The 23,170-nt window shown below is 40.8% G+C and overlaps 1 protein-coding gene and 1 pseudogene across 1 annotated transcript; both read right to left on the bottom strand.

Moving 5' to 3' along the window:
- Nucleotides 1-23: 23 nt before the first annotated feature.
- Nucleotides 24-4,633, bottom strand: LOC125295995 (annotated as a pseudogene).
- Nucleotides 4,634-7,071: 2,438 nt separating this feature from the next.
- On the bottom strand, nt 7,072-19,435 carry LOC125296780 (ral guanine nucleotide dissociation stimulator-like 1). The gene is made up of 17 exons (XM_048246859.1): nt 18,977-19,435; nt 16,229-16,521; nt 15,777-15,821; nt 15,520-15,689; nt 15,160-15,302; nt 14,826-15,065; nt 14,575-14,678; nt 14,243-14,327; nt 13,218-13,289; nt 12,494-12,580; nt 12,137-12,169; nt 11,790-11,911; nt 10,595-10,690; nt 10,322-10,442; nt 9,382-9,675; nt 7,834-7,948; nt 7,072-7,609 (listed from the first exon to the last, which is right to left on the bottom strand). Exons 1-17 carry the CDS (start codon nt 18,998-19,000, stop codon nt 7,461-7,463), a joined length of 2,193 nt encoding a protein of 730 aa, XP_048102816.1. The 5' UTR covers nt 19,001-19,435; the 3' UTR covers nt 7,072-7,460.
- Nucleotides 19,436-23,170: the final 3,735 nt, after the last annotated feature.

The raw sequence follows: 23,170 nt of genomic DNA, 5'->3' as shown, positions 1-23,170 counted from the left end.
TCTAAATAAATACAAACACAACATAATAGTGTTACATTTTATTTGATTTTCACTTAAAAAAGTTGATTTCTTACAATTACCCATAATAACTGGGTTACACTGCTGGCTTGAATCTTTTTCCCTAACATATTTTCGATTCTTTTCCTTAGTCACTGGTTCAAAGAATGTATCATATGTTTAGGTATCAGCAGCCTATGTATTGCACATTTCATTATGTCTAATGCCAAAACCTGTTGCATGAAAAAAACATTTAACAGTTTAGTACTACAATGATAATAAAAGGTTATTTGTGGTACAAGTCAAGATCAAGTACGGAGTGAAATGTCTACCTACTTTTTAATAATGTATTTTCCTTTATCATTGTTTTTTACACTTGCTTGTACACCAGCAGTAGAATGAAGTTGGCTACTTTGGCATCAGTGTTCTCCTTGTGCATATGGAAATAAGTGGCTGTGTGGCATGTTCACAAATGGTCTGACCTCTGAGGCGTTTTTAATCAGGGTTTGGCTATTTCCCCTTTCTGTAGGTATAATGTAAAAAAACTAACATTTGCGGTGATCAGTCATAAGCATCCTCTATTGGACCTCCAATCAGACCTCTTATAATTCACCTATTTCTTGTCTGTAGATGGTATCCCAGTCATCAACAAAAGACACATTTATCAGGACAACAGTGTTTTGCAAACACGTTCTTTCTACCTGTTTTCCAGTGATTCATTAAATACCCTCCCTTCTCTGGTAACTTCACAAGCAAGGAGAAAGTGGTGTTTGTAATATGAGCTGGGCATGACACTGCCCTGATGGCAAACTCTTCATATTGTACAAAAATACTGTAAACAAACTTCTAAATAAAAAAAAAAAAAAAGCACATAATTACACAACAGAAAAAACCCTTTTGAGAATATTTCAAATTGAAGCTCAAGAAGGCTGCAGGAATTTCAAATGCTTGTCGTGTCTTGCAAAAAGTGGGACTTGGAGTTGATTTGTAGTTTGCATTCACACAACTAACCAAAAAAATCTGCTTCCTCATGATACACATTTGTAGTGGTAGTTACAATAAGCAGGGATAAAACTCTGAACACAGACTTCCCATATGCCATTGTGCTCCTTTCTCCCTCCTCTTAGTGATGAGCAGATCTAGAGCAAAGAGCACTTCCTCTTCCTCCTCTTGACTGGGGGGAGGGCACAGGACAGCCCTGATGGCTTCATCGAACACAGTCTTCAGGCCACGCTGCGTCAGGGCGGAGCACTCAAGGTACTTCACAGCTCCTGAGAAAGGAAGCGCAGCATATTCAGGTCAAAGGCAACCAAAGGAGAGATCAAAGATCTAAGATGCAGGCAGAATCAATTTATTGTGGGGTCATTGATATTGAAAAACAATCACCAGAATAGTGACATTTTCCTGTGAAGACCTGTGAGTGATGCTAAATTGCCGGTCATTCAGAAAACAACCTACAGGACCATAGGTTGTAGAACCATAGCTTCCTGAATTAAACTTTTAAAAAACTAAAATTTTCACCACATAAATCACTTTCCAAAATGACCGATGACAAAGTAAATGCAGCTGCTTGGTTAAAAAAAGAAACACAACACTTACCGATCTCTTTTGCCATGGCCAGGCCCTGTGGGTATGTGATGGGAGTGAGTTTCTTTTCTTTCAACTTCTCGATTGTGTCCTTGTCATCTCTAAGGTCAAGTTTGGTGCCCACGAGGATGATGGGAGTGTTGGGACAGTGGTGTCTGACCTCTGGGTACCACTGTCAATAAAGTCATCCATATGTAAATACAATGTCCTCAAATTACCACTTGAGTTTTTGCAAATTCAAGAGGAAATTCAAATGTCAAGATATCCCTTTACCTTTGCTCGAACATTTTCAAAAGATGCAGGACTCACAAGGGAGAAACAGATCAGGAACACATCCTACAGATGGGATATTCAATATGAATGTAGTGCACACACAATCCAACAGGCTTTACTCAAATGAGTAAAGGCAATATTGATTTGAATATGTGAAAAATATTAGTTACATAGTAATTAATTATGATGCCACTGGCTTTTGTTCATTCAATCAGTTCCAGCAGCATTCATAGCACATGTTTAAAACTTTCATTTTTATGCTAGTCAATGTCAAAAAGAGCATACTGTCTGGGGATAGGAAAGAGGGCGTAGTCGGTCATAATCTTCCTGTCCTGCAGTATCCCACAAGCCAAGGTTGACCGGCTTCCCATCCACCATCACATTTGCAGAGTAGTTATCGAACCTACCAAAATAATACATATTATTTTTAATCAAGGAATACAGCATTGCATTTCCTGAGAAACAGCAACATTGTGCCCTCATTCATTAGACTTCTCCCTAAAGACTACATTTGTTGCGATGAACACTTGCTGACATAGCAACAGTATAAGCCATCACAAGTCCTGTACACTGACTTTTTGATGGAAACAAAGATTTGGTCCACTGCACACAGCTTTGAAAGGCCGTCATTAATGAAACATTTACTTTGAACTCAATGATTGATTACTTACACTGTGGGGATATACTCCCCAGGGAAGGCATTTGTAGTATAGCTGATCAGGAGACATGTTTTTCCCACAGCCCTAATGAGGTAAAAAATAAGGTGACATTAGACACTTCTGACATGAACTCTACATCTTATGTTCCGAATATATTGTTAACTAATGCGCAATACAGTTGTGTTAACAGCCCTCGGACCGAATATGATATATTCCTGTAACAGAAGTCGTTTGCTCCGCCGCTTCTATCAACAGCCATGATTTTTGAGTTCAAGTTAGCGGAGGCGCTCAAACTAGTGAAGAAATTAGTAATTTCAAGGAAAAACGGCAAAACGACAATTAACACTAATCTTACAAATAGTTGAACAGTTATTGCTTACGTAAATAGCACATACTATTAAAATACTAACTTAAAGGAACCGTATGTAAGATTGTAGCCAAACTGGTACTGCAATCACTTTCAAATTACTGTATAGCAGTGTATCCCCTCCCCCTCCACCCTGATTGGCAGAGCTGGCAACTCAGATGCTGAAACACTACTGACTGTGATTAGTAGATAGGTGGAGGTGGTGCATCAGGCCAAAACACAACATGACAACATCAACATCAGTTGAGGGCTGCAACTTCACTTTTTAAATGACAATATCCTGGCCGGACTACTGTTGTCAGTGATATAAGTATTTGAAATGAACATGATTTCTTAATGTCTAGTGACATATCAAGGGCATTTTAATCCATGATGTTATGTTAGTAAACATTGCAAAGCAGACACAAACTAAACTTATAACTTAAACTAATAACTTCTTAAACGCATTACAACCAAACCTAACTTAGCTACAGGCTGAGCCAAGAGAACAGAATCTCGCTGTGTTTACAATGTCCATGTGTTATTGTTGACCTCAATTTCATTGAGACATGGTGATAAAAACATACAAGAAAATGCCAATGTATGGAGAAATGTCATTATTTACATAGAAGGCTTTCAGTCACAAAATGCAAAGTTTCACATATTCATGCCCTACGACTTTTGCAACACACAAACCCTTATGAGTTAGTTAACCAACATGTATTTACACCGTTGCTGCCGTGCTTTTAGTCGATTTTGCGGATGGAATAACTTTAATGAGTAATGTTAATGAATAATGAAACAATGCCGTATGTCATTTACAAAATGTCCTGGTGCAAATCCATAACGTTCATTCCCATGGCCTTACTAACCGAGGAAGCAATGTTAGGACGCTAACAGCCCTAGCTAGAGAAGAGGAAAGCACAGATTGAGGCAACACGGTGGCCGAATCTAGTATGCTAGGATAACCAGCTAATAAACGTAAACGTTTACAAAATGAATGCAACGTCCAGAGTCGTCAATGTCAATAACTTAAAGTAAATACAGCAAACACCACAAATAAAAGGAAAAGATGATATCAAGGCTGAAGTACGTGCGCTTTACTTTACACGCGCTTCATCACTTAAAACTAGCCAAGTTACATTAACGTTACAACCACAACCAACGTTAGCCTCGTGCTAACCTCAGTGTGCTGGTTAGGTAACTTAGCTAAAGAAGTTGCTGCAATTTGACGAGATGCTAAAGTTCACAAAGTTAAGTAGCAAACAATAGACAATGTGATGTAATTCTGCTCATTAGAAAAAAATATAAATGCAAATTAATGTCCGTCTCGTTTTGTGGTTGTACTCACCCGTCTCCAACAACTACACACTTTATGGCCTGCATTGATCCGCAATATCTTAAACGTTTGACTTGACCGTGCTGTTACAAACTATCAAGCTAAACAGCTAATTTGTTAGCCAACTAGCTAGGCGTAGCTCAGTCCTTGGCTAGCAAAAACTTAGAAAACAGACAGCTAGCTTAAATTTCAACCTTTGCTTCGGTTACTATATGTTGATCTAAAATATTAATATACTTAAGATCCAAGTAAAAAAAAAACTGCCGAACACAAACTGGAACAATTTCTCAAAATTATCACGGTTAACCATACAATTATGGAAGTCGGTCGCAAGTTTTGTCCACCAACAGCCACCACCCCTGAAAAATTCCCGGTTGTGGATCATGAATCCTGTGGATCGAACTTTAGCCAAAGCCTTGTTGTTCACTAGGGCGTGTTCGTCTGACTGTTGGGCGTGTTCAGAGTGAAATGGGAGGAATGTAAAAGGAAGCAGTGGTATGTGACTTCACAGGAAATTTAGTTGGAACATGTCTGTTTCCCGACGGCTGCCGAAAGACAAGACGATTTTCTAGACTATTTTTTTTTTACTAGTAGTCCACTCAGGAGCAAGACAGGTCCCCTAAAGTATAGGGCCTAATTAAAGGGTGTCAGTTGGCCTCTTTCTAGAGAATGACAATAAACCCCCTTAAATGTTTGATAGTACCTTAGCCTATACATACATAGGCCTACTATGCTAAATTGTCCTAATGTGGGGGACACTGCCTAACGTGGGACACCATAAGCTCCAGTGGGTGTGGCTCTTCCCCAAACTAATGAATGTCCCCAACTATGGGAAAGCCAAAGCTGTGGGTCCTGTGATCAAAATTGATGTGGTTTTAATGTGTTGCCCTCACATTGTAGCTTAATATAGCCTACTACAAGGATACAAGGAAGTTTATTGTCACATGCATATAGTTACTGGATGTAAGAAATGCAGTGAAATTATGTCTGGTATCAGCCTATTTGTGCATTTGGGGGGGGGGGGGGGGGGCACCCACAAGGAGCACCCACAAGGAGCACCCAAGAGCAACAGGGGCAAGGAAAAACTCCCTTACTAAGGAAGAAACCTTGGGCAGATCCACGGCTCAAGGGGCTAACCCAACTGCCAGGGGTCTTGGTGTGTGTGTTGGGGGGATGACAAGGGAGATGGGATACTACAGAAGTCCGAAATAAAAAAAAAATCCCACATTAGGGCAACCCAGCCCTACATAGGCCTATTATGTACATATATATATATATATATATATATATATATATATATTATATATAAAATAGCCTATGTATAAAAACAATCCAATCCAATATGGGCCCAACCGGTTTACAGGGATCCATCCAAAGATGGGATACATGCATTCCACATGGTCTTATTGGTCTAACCCTTGCAAAATACTGTAAGATTTCTTTAGTAGTGTATAATACTTCTATTATATTCTGTAATAGCCTACCTTATTATCCTTGCACTCGTTTACCTGTTATAGAACTTAAAGTATATCCCAAGATATTATAAGATTCCCCTAATTGGGGGCCAAGCAACAAAGCTGCGTGGACCATCTTCAGACCATGCCTACCACCGCATTACTTTCTGGAGCGATTGTCGAAAGCATTCGCCTGTGACAGCCAATCAAAATCAATCATATCTCAGGAACTCTTTCATGTATTAAAATTAAACTTGGTACATGGACTAAGGACCCAGGAAGAGGCTCAAGAAATTTGGTGACATTTCGAAGCCGCCAAACAGGAAGTGAACTCATATCTCAGCAAAGCTTTCATGTATCAAAATCAAACTCGGTACAAGGACTCCAATTAGGACCAATTAGGAGAAGGGTCAATACATTTGGTGACATTTGACCACTATGGGGGTGCTGTAATCACAGGAAGTAGGCTCATATCTCAGCAACACTTTTCCCTATCGAAATCAAACTTGGTACATGAAGTCGGGACCCCATCCTGAGGCTGCACAAAAAAAATTGCTTTGGTTTTTGAGAATGAATGAATGAATACTTACTTAAATACAACACATGAAGAAAACAGGCATCAACTTTTAAAGGGACACCAGGCAACATTTTCGTGTTAATTAATCATTAGAAGACTTTAGACATTAGAAGACTCTTGCCCGCCCCTACTGCCTGTAGGAAGAATATCCCGCTTGCAAGTTCGGTGTATCCTACCCGCGACCTTCAGTCTCACAAAGTCTCAGACATTGCGAGAAGCAGGATCAGTTTACATCCTGCATCCCCAGCAGAGGCAGGCTAACAAAACCTGGCTAGTGATTGTTGCAAACATGTGTATAATGGCAGAGCCGGTGAAGAAGCAGCGAAAACCCTTGACGGAGGATGCTGTTGTTTTCTGACAGAAAACGTTTCCACGTAGGATGCTGTTTTGTTTCCTCACGCATTGTCCCTTCCTTCTCACCTTCTCTGGTAGACAAATGAGACCTCCTCAATGACGTCAAGCTTTGAACAATCTCCAGGTCATGAGCTGAAGCCGCCGAGCCGCCAAAGCCAATCGAAATCGGCAGCAAAGCCGCCAAACAGGAAGTGACTGTATATCTCAGCCAATCTTTGGTTGCTGCTAGACATGAAACTTGTTGTGACTGCTTACAGCCATGTGTCTGTTGTTGCCATGGCAACTCCTGCCTGCTTGGCCCCCTCATTGCTGCCTGCAGCTATAATATCTATAGTATTCTTATATATAGATTACTATAATATTGTATCTCAAAGTACAAGATTCTTATAGTTCCTATAGAAATAAGTAGGCCTAGCCTATATCTGATCCAGGTCAAAATTGCTAAATTCAATCCATTACTACCAGTAACAAGATAAAGACAGTAATAACAAATCACACCAAGTTTATTTGGACTTGAAACAGCCACACTCTCTCTTTTTCTCTGTGTGTGTGTGTGTTTGTAAGGGGATGGGGATGACAGGATACAGTTCATGGTTCATTTGCTTCATTAATAAATAAGCTGTCCTTTCAGTAACAGTCATACTCATGCTGCCAACAAGACAACAATAGGAAACGCCTTGCCTCTTGACATGTGTTAGCTTAAGTCTCACCGTAAATCCAATGATCCATCTCAAAGTGCTTTGAAGTGAAGTTTTTTCTTTTTTTACATAAAAAAGTACAATATAAAAATATGGCTAAAAGTTCACAAAGCAATGCAAAAGTTTGACTTCATCCTCTTCGGTGTTGCTTGAAATCTGGCCTGGAGATGGCACTGTTACTTCTGTCTTCTAGTTAGTGTGCCTAGACCAGACGCACTCAGTGGGGGCCTGCGGTATCCTTTTGGGCAGTAGCGTAAAACAAAGTCATAGTTAGCAGATGTGGACATGGCGTAGAACACATTGGCTTTGTCTGGGATGAGAAGCTCTGTGAAAGGAGAAAAGATTATTGAGGACATTTAGATGACACTATGACAGGGACTTTCATTTTGAATCATGGCAATGTAGGCCAAGTTTAATCTGCATTTGCATTTACATCATGTTTATGAACTCTTATACATTCACACATAAAATACTGGTCCCATCAACAAAAGTGTGTGTTATGTAAAAGGATGCTTGAGGCACTAATAACTTCGTCAATGGAAAGTTTACCTTTTCCTTCTGATAGAACCTGACTCAGGGTGAAGTCGTGGCTGTTCATGTTCTCAAGGTAGTGTTTTTCTAATGCTTTTTGAATCACCTGCACTGTCTTGTCCTGACTGGTGAGCTGAGGAGGGAAAAAACAAAACAGTCATGGTGGTTTTGTTGTCTGTGACGGAAGCCTTTAAAAGAAACCGGAACAACAACTCAGTCCTCGGTACTCATCCTACTTGACTTATTGGCTGCCTTCAACAGGGTTAACCACTGCATCCTTCTGTCCATTTTCTCAAACATGGACATGACAGGCACAACACTGTCCTGGTTTGAATCCTACTTCATGGGGCGCTTGTTCAATGTATCTTGGCTAGAAAAGCAATCCACATCCCACATCCCACTAGTTCATTACAGACGTACCCCCAAGGCTCTGTGCTGGGGCCCATTCTCTTCGTCGATAAGAAGCTCGCTAGGCTTCTCATATCACTGCTATGCAGATGATACACTCTGCACACTCTGCACACTCTACATATTCCCTGACAACAATTTCCTCATGGATAAAGAGACATCACCTTCAGCTGAAACTCTCAAAGACTGAACTACTGGTCCTCCCAGCCAAACAAACTATCAAAATTGACATCTCTGGCTCTTACCAAGGTATGTTGCCTCGATCACCCAGTCTTACCGCACTATTCAATATAAACAAATCAGGCCATATACTCAATATTCTACCCAACTCCTGGTAAAGGACATAGTTATTTCATGCCTTGAGCCCTCAACTACTATAACAGGCATCCCAGCCAATAGTCGTGGCACATATGTTTTTGTTGAGAAGATTATTTCTTTATGATATTCCTTTTTCTCAGAATCCGTTCAAGATTTGATTTTTCCTCATTTTTTTCATTGCAACACCAAGATAAACTGCCAAAAGATTCATTTTTATACCTCTTTTTACTTAACTTTATCAGGGGTTCCAATAATTGTGGAGGGCAAAGTAAGTTAACATCACCAGTATTCTGTATAGATGTGAATGGCCTTCATGATTGTAAAACGTTAGCCACATCTAAAGGCCCATTCACACCAAGAACGATAACTATAAATAAATATCGTTCTCGTTAATATGAATGACGACGCTCACACATAAACTATAACGATAACGACATGAAGAACGATATCGTTGGGGATCACTTTCAGAGCGATTTTAAGAACGATAAAAGGCTAATAGCCAGTCAGAACCCATCGAATTTTAACTGTCACATTCATTAACACAAGACTTTGTTTATCGTTGTTCAGTGTGAACGCTTTTATCGTTATGGTTATAGTTATTGTTATCGTTCTTGGTGTGAATACGCTTTAAGACATTTGATGAACTACAGATTTAAAGTTATGATTGATGAAATTAGATGTAATTCTAACCAACATTTCCTCATCTAGGTCATGGTCAGGTATGTATGATGACCCTAACACACAGGTCATTGTATTAGTGTTCTCATTGTCATAGATCATAGCATCCCCCTCCGCCTGGCTTAGCCATTTCAAGAATGTGAACATTTTAGTAGGTCTTACCAGAATACTTTTGTACATGTTTCCATTGCTGCTCTCGCAACCCATCATGCTGACGCGGATTATGCAGGAGTCAGCCACCTGCCGGTTGTACACGGGCAGCGAGGTCATCGACACAGACCGCTTGTGTGTGGAGGACAAAGCGCTCTTGGGTGCAGCTAGAGAGAGTGGAGAGGGAGGGGGACCCGAGAGGTCTGGCTGTGAGCTGGAGATCAAGGAACCACAGGCACTGCTGGTGTCCGAGGATGCAGAGGATGGGAAGGAGTCAGCCATGTTGTGGCAGGAACTAGAAAGTGACTACAGACAGAGGCGGAGAAGAGGGTAGTTGTTTGTTATGACTTTAGTGGAAAATAAATCCATTTATAAGAATGGCTTTGTGTGGTTCATTCTGGTTGAACCAAGGTTTATACATTGATTTTGCACAATTTCTTCAGCTATAACACAATGCCTTTCTTTTCTTCATTCTTCTTTCTGTGTAAAACACAGAACTTAAACTTGTTTTCTTTTATTACTAATATTCAGCCTGCACAGCACTAACAGAACTTCAGCAAACATTGTATAATATGCTGCACTCAGATAGGAATTAGTACAGCCTCTAGGAACATTAATTTCAGTCCTGTTGATGCTGAAAACTCTAAATGCAAATGCAAACCTCAAGGCCATGTTTAGTTAACATTGCCTGGTGCAGCACAGCAAGGACAGAGGTCCCAACAGATTGTTGAATTAGTTAAAGCTTGGGGGAGCACTATGATAATTAATCATAAGTGACACCAAATGTCTATTGGCTGTGTAAATGTATTGCCCTGTAGGGATGGAGTCTGGGAATGACCTGGATGTTTGCTTGGCAATGAATACTAACTGAGGAAATGTTGCTGGTTCACTGGTTTGCACTAGTAGTGGGGTGGGGTGTGAGGCAGGTGTACAAGAAACCAGTAAGTTGTACCTCTAGCCGAAGTGGGGAGGAGTTTGAAAGGTCTTCCATTTCAGAGCCACTGGAGCCAGAGGAGGAGACACTGATCTGGTCTGCATACATCTTTTTGGACCCATCACTCACCATCAGAAGGCTAAAAGGATCCCCAAGAAAGAGTTGTTTGAGAAACCTCTTAACACTTCTTTGGTTCCAGAACCTCAACATTTGAATGTGAAAGACTTAAATGATTTGTCATCCATTAATTGATAAAAAGAGCCTTTTTTAGGGAAAAAGGCCAGCACTTACGAAGACAGTTTCTTGGTGAGGGTCCGATGACTCCAGGAACTGGAGGTTTGGGGACAAGTATCCACAGGAGGCTCCAACTGACGGGAAATCTCATAGCTGATTGAAAAGAAACACACGAATGCATATGAATAAAGTAGAAAGTATTAACAGAGACCAGCAACGTAAAGGTTTTGCCACATTATAAAGCATTTCTTATGCGTTATGGTTTGTATATTATAATATTTGTTTATTTTCATTTTCATCACTATTGATTGAATTGACGTTGTTTATTATAGCTATGCTCCATAATTATTAAAGTGTAACTCCGGCGAAAATTGACCCCAGGGTCTTTTTCTGCATTAAAACACATCAAATAAGCACCGTGGAGACAGTATTTTCCATTGATCAAACCCGGTATACGCTATAGCAGGGCTAGACTGGTCATTTGGCATACCGGGCATTGTCCAGGTGGGCTGACGCACTTTTGGGCCGAATCGGCGATGTAATTATAATTTAGGATATAGGCTATTAAAGGCCTGTCAGCGGCTCACTGGTTGCCCATTATCGCAAGGCTTCGTTGTACTGTCATGTTTGGTTAATCTATTGTTCGCGCTGGGGTTGGAGGAGCTGGTAGGGGGACAGTTGGTAAGTCTTCTGTAATAAACTCCAGGTTCGCTAACTACGTTGTTGATGCTTCGTTTTATGTGTAGGGACCCTGAGCAAGCTACTGATGAGGTCTGGTGCTGTTTTGAACAAAATTACTGGTTAAAAAGTGCTATTTGGGAAGCGTTTGGCTCACCGCACTTAGCTAATCCACTGTTTGCGATTTGGGACTAGCGTGTACCGGGGCAAGCTTTGTAGTGGTTGATCAACGAAAAACACTGTCTCCACGGCTTTTTTGATGTGTTTCAATGCAGAAAAAGGGGATACATTTTCGCCAGAGTTACACTTTAATGTAGTCTTACCAACTTTTTAAAATAGTTTACTGTTAAATTTAACTATTGTATTGTTGTTATTTGTATGTCGATTTGGACTAAAGCGTCTGCTAAATCATAACCGTAACCCTAACATTCATGGAATGGTCGATATAATGTTTTTTGATACTAATGATAATGTTTATACACAATGCATTCACATTTATTTCACATGCAGCTTGTGATGACGGCAACCAAACTTGTTGACAATTTATCTAACTTTTTCCTAGATAAACACCCACCTTTCCTGGTCTGCGAGTAGCCTCTGACCTTGGAGCCAGGCAGCAATTTGGGGATGATGAGGCAAAGTGTACTGTGAGCAGGAGAACTGCATCTGGTGGATCTGAGAGAGAATCTCGTATTCCTGCAAAGATGGAGTGTGACAAGCACAGTCAGGCATATCTCCAAAGGACAAACAAGACAAGCCACTACACTCAATTATATCAATTATTTTGTGAGATGTACATGAGATATGCAAAATACACATTTGAAAAATATTTATTTATTTGGATTGATTTCTTTTATTCTTAAATGTCAGCATCTAAAATAGAGTGAAATATGCACTGTTGGAAAGAGAGCAGGAACTCACCCGTCTCTTCTTCTCGAAGTTTATAAGACCCCCCTGATGACACACACCAAAAGGCAGGAATAGAGAACGACAAGTTAGATGAAACCTCTTTGAGGTAGCTATGGACCATGTAATACATGCCTGTTTTACGGCAACTGTCTTTTCAACTAAATATACCGATATAATATGAACGTATTAATATAATGTATAAAGTGCTTTAAATTGGTAAATGGTTGTCTATAATGACACTTATTCAATAGACACCCAACACCCAAAAAACATTTACAAATCTGATGCTCCTTTTAGGTTAATCTACACTTTAATGTAGAGCACTACGCTAGGACATCATTCTTGTCAGCTATAACGCAGGAGTCTCACCTCCACAGTGTCTGTCAAGGCCGTGTCCAGCATTGTGAGAACAGTGAGATATGTGCCGAGGTATGGAACCACTCCGTTTGTGACACTCTACAAAAAGACAAGGACATGTCTAAATGACAAGAAAGGACTGACTTATTGAAGGTTAAATGTTGGCTGATGTTTCACCTTGAAAGCAACACAATTTGACTAAACTCTGTAGTGACTTTCAAAGACATGTCATATAAAGCAACAATCACAACAGAAACCTGCCTTTCTCAGCTGAAAAGTTAGTTTCTACACATGATTTCCCAGAAGATAAAAACGCTAACCAAAAGCTACAGAATAAAAAAAACACAGCCCACATGTTCTCTTTGTGTACTCCTCAAGTCAGCATTTTCAGAGCTAGTGTATACGTTTCTTTTTTCTTATAGTCAGTGCTAAAGAAATAGAAGAAAGGAATATAACAAAATAACATAACATCTCTCCTTTGTCTAGCCTATATTTCTCATAGATAAGATTTTTACTATATTATCTTTATTTCAACTCCTAAAAAATAACTTCAATTCTAATTGTGTCAGCCCAAGTCCAAGTTAAGTTCAACTTAAGATCTTAAAACTAATCTATTTTCTTTTACTGCACTGACCTCAGAAATTATCAGTTTGATATCAGTTATAATTGTGCTCCTTATTTCTCTGAAGAGCCCATTTATTGCAAAGAAAGAAAACTATTTCCTCCGAGTTCTTACTATTTGTCTTGAGATGCTGTATCTTTTCAGTGTCTTAGGAGAAATGGTCTCCATGGCTGGTTGACTTCCATCCTAAACCAAAACAAAGAATATCACATTAACATGAAAATAAAGGTTGTTCTAGCTGGAAATATTTCTTATAGGTTCCTTTACTGTGGTTGTGTTTTCTACTGTTAAGTTTTTCTTTTTTTTCCCCATATAAGAATTCTGATCTTCAGTCTCATAGCAAGTTTTCTTGAGTCCTTAATTACTAAAAGCCCAGTGTTGTCAAGCAGAGGCATTCAGGGACTCCTAACCTCTTGATATTCTAAAAGCAGAGTGAACAATGGTACTTTCATGCAAGGGAACACAGCGAGAACATTGAGCTAAAACAGCACTTGCATGCAAAGTACTGTTGACAAAATAAGTCCTTGGGACTGGGAGCACCTGAAACTCATTCCCTAATCATGTGGGTTAAAGTCGCTGTGGATCCTGGAGAACAAAACACCTTCATGTGGGACAACAACAGATATCGATTTTTACCACACCCCATCCCCACCTCTAGGCCCCCAGGATACAACTACAACCCGAGACCCACACGTGCCTTTATTTTTAGACATCCCAAAATGACTACATTAGAGTTAGTGGTGTCAAGTAAGAATTACAAAAATGCAGCAGAGTAGATATCCAGGCACAGAAAAGCAGTTGCCGATTATTCTGATCAGTTTAAGTTGAGTTCTTAAGTTCAGGCAAAGACTAGGCAAAAGCTCATGTTAATGAACACACAACTCTGAAGTAGTTCACAAAACATTAACTCTGACAAATAACAGAAATGGAGGCATAGGGGAAGCACAACCCATAAGTTAAACACATTATGTAACCTATAATGCCAATAAAGCTATACTAGTTGTCATGGTTACAGAGTGGAAGATTGAGAGACATTTTCTATGGACAAGGTTCATGCTCGTTCCAATCCAGCTTTTTCTGCTTTTCACTGTCAGTCTATCTGTGTATGTTAGTGGGTGTGGGTGCCATTTCTTCCTCACCTCTGTGAAGATCTCCCTGCTGGTCAACACACAGTTCTCATCTGGTAGCGTCTCACACAGGCTCTCAAATGTGGCCATGCTCTCTCTGTGGAGACCCAAGAGAGAAACACATTGCTGTCAACATCAATTATTCATTCTCTCAACCTCTCACACAGTCACCTGTGGTCACCTATGGTCAATTGCCCTGAAATCCTACAGCATGAAAGTGGTACCAATACGTGTAGACATGTTCTCATGCAGATATTTACATATTTGGAACAATAAAATGGCAAAACTTTTTAGTCAAAAGGATGCTCTTTAGATTTGTCTGTATCCATTCATGTGATGCTCACCTACTAACAGCAGACCAGGTCTTTCTTAGCCTATAGATGGGATTTGATTGTAGGGCCGACAGAATGGCTTTTAAGGAGGAGAAATTCTTCAGCTGCCTACACTCCTGTAAAAAGACATGTAGACCCCCAGATAAACATTTGTGTTTACACTGTATACATTTGTATGAGTTGTGGCATAACTAACTTCACATAGAACATGGACAGTGACGACGATTCAGAGCTTTAATATGCTGGGGTGCAGGTGTCCTCACCTGTGCCACCTTTATCCATTTCTCAATGACCTTTGCCCTCTGGACGTGGGGTTGGCTGGGGCAGCGTGTGGAGGACGGGCTGGAGCTGGCTGCTTGGCAGAGGATGGAGGAAATGACCTGGTTAGTGACAGCATTGAACTGAGCGATGGTGGCACGGACGGTGGGGGAGAGGTTCTCTTTGTCGCGCTGAGACCAGATGCAGCCTAAACACTGGAATGGAACCACCTTCACAAACAGCTCCTGTTTGGGTAACAGGGTAAAAAAGGATAGATTAGAGGGATGCTAACTTGGCAACTGCTCCACCCATATTGTTTATGGTGGACGTGGTACTCACAGAGTCCAGCTGAGTAAGTTGCTCAGCAATCCCCTGCACAGAGAACTCCAAAAATCCCCGATGGTCCAATGGTGTGTCTGGTTCTCGCTCATCTTCATCTACATCAGACTCTTCTGGACTAGCTTGCCCATTGTTTATGTTTGCTGAGAGGGAGGGAAATGAGAGAAAATAAACATGAAAGGACTAATACACCCACCAGGTTTATAAAAAAGACAATAAGAACTATGAGAAAGTTATTGAGTCTTGAACAGTAGAATTGGTAGGATCGTCTAGATAGATAGATAGATAGATAGATACTTTATTGATCCTCAAGGGGAAATTCAAGAAGACTGAGTATGATGAGTATTAGTTTCACAGTACCTTGACTCTGGAACTTCTTGAGGAGTGCTTCGGAGCACTGAGCCAGAGAGCGCAGGGAGGAGTGTTGCCTCAGGTGGAGGGAGAGAAACCGCAGAGATGGGTGCTGGGGAGGGTCCCAAAGGTCCTCACTGAACTCCTCCAACCATGTCTGCACCAAAGCCTCCAGAGGACTGGTGGAAATAACAGAATGCATTTTTCCAAATATATTGTGGTCTAGAATAAGCCAGTGACAAATGAGAGGATCAAATGAGTCTTACCTCTTTTGACACTGCTTGAGGTCAGCTTCAGAGTTGAGGCCCTCTCTGTTGGACAGAAACAAAAATAGTCTATAATGTGAGAAGAAGCCCAGCAAAACAGTGGCCACATTGTTGTGGGTGGATTGCCCCGGAGTTGTGCAAGCCTTTGCAGAGTCTTTAATAGCCCTTGTAGAATGCTTATTATGTCTCACAGCAAAGTTGTTGTCCCTTAAGTGAGGACACATCAAAAACAAATAGATCCTCTGAGTCAAAAAAACCAGCCTAACTAAAAGGAGCAGTTTGAAGAAGTAATAACAAAACACTTCAAGCGGCTTTCATGTCTACCATTACAGAGAGACAGGTGAGGCTATTGCAATTTGAAAGGCTTTTACACTTAAACGAGAATTGCCCCCCCCACCGACACACACACACTGACACAATGAATGATTTTCTGTCCATTATTTGGTCAGCACCTGTTGAAGATGAGCTCGATGAGCGTGCTGGTGCTTGTGAAGGCGGGGTAAGTGGACAGGAAGATTCGTGCAAAGTCCTGCTCCTGGGAGTCCAGTGGGTCCACCAGCTGGGATACCAGCCGCTCCAGCGTAGCCGCCTTCAGCCTGCGCACTTTACACGTCCTGTAGTGGACAAAACTGTTGGAGGGCACGGCCACGCTGGCGTCCGCCACTGGCTGGACGGGCTCCCTGCGCAGGGTGACCCCATACACGGCACCATCCTCAAACTCCTCACCCCACTCCTGAACAGGATCCTGCAGGACACACGGACAACTGGGTGAGGCAGCAGACAAGAAACAACAAATTTGCTGTGATTCAGGTGGTTTTAAGGCACCCTCATACCATTTCTTGTGAACTTCATGGGAGAACAGACACAGAGTTTATGTCAGTGTCAAGACAAGACAAGACATAAAAAGAGCTGATGGATCAAAATGGGCTGATGAAGTTCAACATGAGGGTAACACCAGGTGTAGTTGTTTTTTTTTACCTGATCTTTGACCTTGCTACGATCACTTCCTGGTGTTTTTGAAAAATACAAGGAGGCTTAAAGGAGAAGTTAAAAGTAGCACTGAGTTGCTTACACCAAATATGCTGGAGGGTCTGCAGTCAACCCCCCAAGGGTGTGAGGTGATGTCATCCCAACTCTGGTAATCTCATGCAGACATGACAGGGCAACAACACAGGTCCTGATGGCTTACTGCTTGTAATGCATGGTAAGCAAAAGCTTTGAAGTGTCAGCAAAACCACTGTCTAGTGCAAGCCCATAATAATCAGTCCTGGGGTAATGTAGTCCAGACAGCAATTTAAAACACCAGATTCCGTGGACATGCCCAGTGTTTATCTGTTTACATCTTGGACATACATGGATAAGCTTATGAGCTGATGGGTTAAAATAATAGAGGCCTTGCTCTGAAAATTTAAGAGGAGTTTTTCAGTGCAGACACATGTATTGGGTCCTTTGCATTTGCAAAACCATCATCAGTATTCTCAAACTGACTCATTTCTTGTCATTAGTGTCTTCACTCCTGCTTCTTCCCCTCACTATTCTGCAAATATACTCCTCCCAGGCTCTCTAGCAGAGCCCATTCCTACTGCTTCACCTAGTGAAAAAAAAAAAGCCTTATTAATGAAGAAGACACTCTGCTCATGTCATAACACACTTGTGGAGCACCAACACAAAAGGACAGATGACCCTACACATAAAGGGAAAAGATAATGAAATGCAGCTGCTTTGGGAAACTAAGACTAATCAACCTTTAACAAAGCCTGAGTGGGTGCTGGGCTTTAACTCAATTCATAGCATCAGCATAAATCTGCACTTCAATACACAGGCACTCATCCCACATCTCTATTCATCTTTTTGAAATACAGTAACACAATGTTCGCTTACGTCATCTCAATATCCCCATTTATTAGTTATTTTCCCATTTTCTATCCATGGCTTTGTTCCTGCTGTCTTGAAACTGAACTGTCAGGTTTTCTTAACAGATGAATTCATGGATTATAAAACCAAAGCGCGTCACTAGCTTTTACGTCACATGTTCAAATACCTCAGTAGGGGAAATAATGGCACAGAGTTACAGCCAGTCAGACAAAGGCTCATATCAGTTTTCAAATCTCTTAGATTTCATATGACAAAAGTGCCAAGGTAGAAGGCTGTACATCATGTCCTTGAGAGGCGCACTGATGTAATGATTAATAAGGCACCAACAGCAAAACACATGATACTGGGTCAAGATGAAAATTAAGAGTCAAGTTAATGATTGAACTAAATGCCTTAAAGAGGCCACTGTCAAGGTGGGAAGAGTTAGTAGGCCTGTATTTTTGCTGAGGTTGTGCTAGAATGTCTGGCTAGACCTATCTGAAAATACTTTCTACTATGAGAGATTGGCCAATTGCCCTTTTTCCTCTCAGAGGTGGAACACATGATGGCATAATGAAGCTGTTAAACTTAGTCCTGAACTGACCTATGTTTTTTGGCGAATCATTATGCAATTGTATCACAGTTGATGACACCACCAGGGGTGGTGTCCCTATAGTGAAAGCTGCACCAAATAAACAACTCACAGAGCCAGCTTTCTCACATAGTCTCTAATCCACAGCTGTGGTTAAACCATATCCTGCGCAGTCACCAACATTTGAAAAAGCCTGGCATCCAAATTTGATAATATGATTTGCATCTACTGACTCACAAAAGACACCCACCTAAGATGAGTCATAATCCATCTTAATGCATAACAATGCTACACGTAGCAGATCCTGCAAAGGTAGACTAGTCCTGTCGAGTGGTTTTACAAAGCGTCCAATTTAGCAAAGACAATGCTGGTCAAGAGAGGTTCACGCCATACGCAGTCAAACTGTCAGGGGCCTGCCTGCCTGTCGACCTTCCTCCAACCTCCCAAATGTCCGCCAACCTTCCCTCTAGTTCGACCCACACTACATGACTTATGACTAACAGGTGTTTAAATGGAACGATGGCCTCCCTTCTCGCTGTGTCTGAACTTGATATGCGCCACTATTTCAAGAGCATTCAGTCCACAGAGCTGGCACAGTTAAACAACGATGTGCACAAAATACATGCACAGACATAACAGCAGTTTAACAGACTGATCACTGAAACCAGATTCATAAAAACCGGCATTGGCTAATTAATATACTCTAAATTATCTTACATTATATTATGTAGTCTGCTGCGCAGAATTAGCCTACCATAGTCAGTTGCCATTTTCCCATCTTCCGCTGCTTTTCTGTGAATGTTTAAGGGGTAATCCCATCCATTTCAGTGATTTGTCAGGAATGAAAAATATATCTTCAGTCACCCACTTCAGAGAGAACAAACGCGAATACTTTACGGCTGCATGATTATACTTAAAAAAATGTTAATCACTGATAAAAAAAATACAAATAAACATCTATTTAAAGTAACACTTCATAATAAAAAAAAATCTTGATCGTGCAATATTTGTCACATCTTTCAAGCATATACGACTGAAACGTTTTTCCCTCTTTAAACTGTTTCCAAAACACTGAATATACTCTATATCAAAAGTCTGGTCTATAGGCTACTAATCCGATTGCAGTAAAGCGCGATCCCAGTCGGTGAGGGCCGTCTTCACCCACAGCACAGTCACTCTCCCTTCATTGAGCAACTTCACCTGTGTATGCATGTCTGTCAGGTGGGTGGTGTCTACGCAGGAAGAGAGGTCCCTATTTGTGAGCTCACAGGAGGGCGTGTGGACTGCTGTCAAACCCGCAGGGACTCAAAACAGAAAACTTATCCGCGCTCTTTTACCGTCTGACGCAAACCGTCGTTGTCTGCAAATCTGCTCAGTTTGAGTAGGCTATCCTATTATCAATAGGCCTTTAGTGGTCACCCTGGTAACTTTGATTTATGCTCATGAAGAAGTGTTATCCCGAGTTGCTTTAGATAAAAGCATCTGCTAAATGAAGAAATGTGTAAAGTCCTCAGTGACGGCACAATCTTACACATGTATTTGTAAACTCTGCATAGAATATAGGTCTATCCTGCAACAAGCAGAAAGGTAGTAAGTAGGTCATACAAGATTTTGTAGTCTGAGCCCTGTTTTGTCTGCTTGTAATTGGCAGAGGATCTGAATCAAGCTACTGTTCCAGCTGAGCAGGGCTCTGGTCACAGAGCAGGGGACACAATAAGTTTATTTACAAACATAGGCAGAAGTTATTTATTGCTATTCAAAGACAAGTGTGGAACAGTAGTGATTATTTGAATGTGATCACAGTCTCAGGTGAGAATTACTCCCTATGTTTGCATAAGTTGAAGCGAAGGTCGTAGGCATAGCTCCTTTGTATTTTCACAGAATCTCTCTGCTGAAGGCAATCTTTCATTAGAAAGCACTGAAGTAATTGGTGTGTGTGACACTAGAGGCCTAGTAATGTAACTTTTGAGGCTGAAAATGAACCATCGCATGCAATCCATTTAATATGTCTCCAGGGCTCCCTTGGGAAAGATTTCAATCTTATTGGGACTCATTTAGTTAAATTAATGAATGAAATGAATTTAGGCCTTTAAAAATAACTAGATTACCTTTGAATGATTATTTGTGGATTCAATTACTCTTTTTTTTTTTTTTTTTTTGTAATCACTTATTGACAGATGATACCCCTGATGTCTACTTTTCTGACATCAGCATCTTACAGGATGTTTACCATTGATTGTTTCTCATGCATTACAGTAAAGGAGCTGGATTTTATGCTTTTGTCTTTTCAGTAAAATCCATCATAGTCTCTCTCCTTTCATCAACTCTGAAACTGATAATTGTCAATATCAGCATATATTATTGTCTTTATTGTCAATAAAGTGATTAAGTATGAAGATATTTCAATAGACAGCTCTTAAAGCTTTAGCATAGGGCAGATTGGAAAAGTTAAATCATACCATATTTATGAACATAATTAAATAGCATGCATAATAAAAAAAATATCTGAAAATCTACTCTGCATTCTGGCCAAATAAGGTTTGGGATTTACAACACAATAAGAATGTCTCCAGACGGCATACTTCGCTGTTAATGGTCTCATCTGCTGCATGTTTTAAACGAGGTCAAGACGGCATCATTGAAATGGAGCAAATAAGACAGTCTAAACATTTTCCCCCCAACATGGCCTGAAAATATGTAGTCCGTAACTAAATATTCACTAAGTTCTCCCCTTGTTCTCAAGGACCTGAAGATTTTGGCCATAGAAAAAGAGTGTGTGACTGACAGTGAAAGTATGTGGTCTGTATCATCTCTGAAGAGAACTAGACCTCTGATTCCACCGCACAGAGAATGCAAGGAATCCACCAGCATGTGGGTTGTCACAATGACTCATGGACCACTCCTGATCTGCGGTGTCAGTCTTGTAAAAGCTGATATTTTGATATATTCTTGTACACAAAAGCCAATCCACACTTAGTTTCTGATAGTTGATGGTTTCAGTCTCCAGCGTTGTTTTTCTTCTTGCTGATTATATGGGTTTTGAGTGAAATATGTAACTGGGTTTGTAGTTCTGTGCCATATTAATCCCCTTGATGTTTTATTTGTGTAACTCTACCAACTAGTAGTGCCTATGGTACTGGATGTCTGATATGAAGCGTTTAACCCTGTTAACGGTCAGGGGAAAGAGATACAGAAAGTGTTGCAATGATTGCATTATGTCCCGTGTCCCAAAACATGCGTCATCCTCGTACTTTCATCTCCCCCAACACACCCAGTAGTGTTTAGGCCGTAGCCTGAGATAGTGTCAGCAAGTTATGCAACCCGTATTAGATTTCTGCCTCCTGATGCACAGACACACAACAGGGACATTGCAACAACATGCAGCCATTCTTATTCTTTACAATCAGGGGTATCACAAGTTAAGACATGCCACTGAACCTCTTCAAAGACAACAAACAAACAATAGACATACACACAAAATAAGGCATCATTAAATCCTGTAATATCTCAACATCAAAATGAATCTCTGTCAGTGCTTAGGTTTGCTTACTGTATTGACAAAAACTGCCCTATACCATTGATTAAATGCTTTTTAGCAGTCATCAGTAGGCCTAGAGAGAGCTCCCTCTCCTGGAGTGATACATTTTCATTTCTCAACAAAATGTCATGGAGTAGATGAGATATTAACTGGATATGAATTGCTCCAGTGTAATTGTTACAATCAAGTATTTTATACCTGATTTATTATGACCGCCGCACAGCGAAGCGGCGGTCATATAGGTTTAGTCAGATTTTATTTATTTATTTATTTTTTTCGCATGTCCAAATTTTCGTCAAGGATTCCCGGGACACTGAAAGACCGGGGTAGACGAAACTTGGTGGGCATGTAACCCCATATGGATAGCATGGAACCATCGTTTTTCGTGTTGATCTGTAGCCCCCCCGCTGGACTGCACTCCCCAAAAGGAGGGTAGGGCAGACACAGTTTTCTGTGAATATCTCGAGAACCGTAAGGTTTAGGAGGACCATTTTTTTTGTATGTTGATCTCAAGGGGCCATGTCAACCCATTCCATAACCACTCATTTCATGTATAGCGCCACCTAGTTAAACACAAAAAAGTAAAAATTAGGTGTTGTAATCGCAGGTATCTGTGACCTAACATAGTCAAAACTGCACGAAATTGGAAGTGTAGGATCATTATGACACCCTCTGAATGCATGCCAAGTTTCGTGGAATTCCGTTCACGGGGGGCCACACAATAAATGAATTTATGTTACTATACACCAACTATGACACCCTCTGAATGCATGCCAAGTTTTGTGGACTTTCATTCATGGGGGGCCTTACAATAAAATAATTTATGTGTACATTTAGTGACCGTACACCAACAAGGATTCCCGGGACACTGAAAGACCGGGGTACACGAAACTTGGTGGGCATGTAACCCCACATGGATAGCATGGAACCATCGTTTTTTGTTTTGATCTGTAGCCCCCCCGCTGTACTGGACCCCCCGAAAGGAGGGTAGGGCAGACACAGTTTTCTGTGAATATCTTGAGAACCGTAGGGCCTAGGATGACCAATGTTTTCCGTATGTTTGCCTCCAGGGGTCATGTTAACCCATTCCATGTGCACACATGTGCATAAACAGATACACACGCACACACATACATTCACAGTAATCATGCGTATGACACATACTCACACAGTAGACATATGTACGCATGCATGCACATGCACAAACACACATACGCAGGCAAACACACAAGCTCGCACACACACACACCCACACACATAAACATAAACGTGTACACGCACACATTTCAAGAATTTCTCAGAATTATGAACAGGCAAGATGGGGGTGGGGTTGTATAAAATGAATTTTACATGTGAAATCTATGAACTAATCATGTTTTGGTACTTGTTGTCTAGCAGATACCAGTGAGA

Source organism: Alosa alosa, chromosome 6, assembly GCF_017589495.1.
Source record: "Alosa alosa isolate M-15738 ecotype Scorff River chromosome 6, AALO_Geno_1.1, whole genome shotgun sequence".
In the NCBI taxonomy this organism is placed as follows: domain Eukaryota; kingdom Metazoa; phylum Chordata; class Actinopteri; order Clupeiformes; family Clupeidae; genus Alosa; species Alosa alosa.
Note: the sequence above shows the minus strand (reverse complement) of the source record. Positions and strands in the feature narration are given on the sequence as shown.

Bases quoted from the DNA above. Each gene is read 5' to 3' on its own strand.
- LOC125296780 (XM_048246859.1), bottom strand. From the start codon at position 19,000: ATGGGAAAATGGCAACTGACTATG. The intron at 15,822-16,228 runs GTGCTGACCAAA...TCTGTCCAACAG, and splicing joins ATCGAGCTCATCTTCAACAG to AGAGGGCCTCAACTCTGAAG. The intron at 15,303-15,519 runs GTACTGTGAAAC...CCTCCCTCTCAG, and splicing joins CAAGAAGTTCCAGAGTCAAG to CAAACATAAACAATGGGCAA.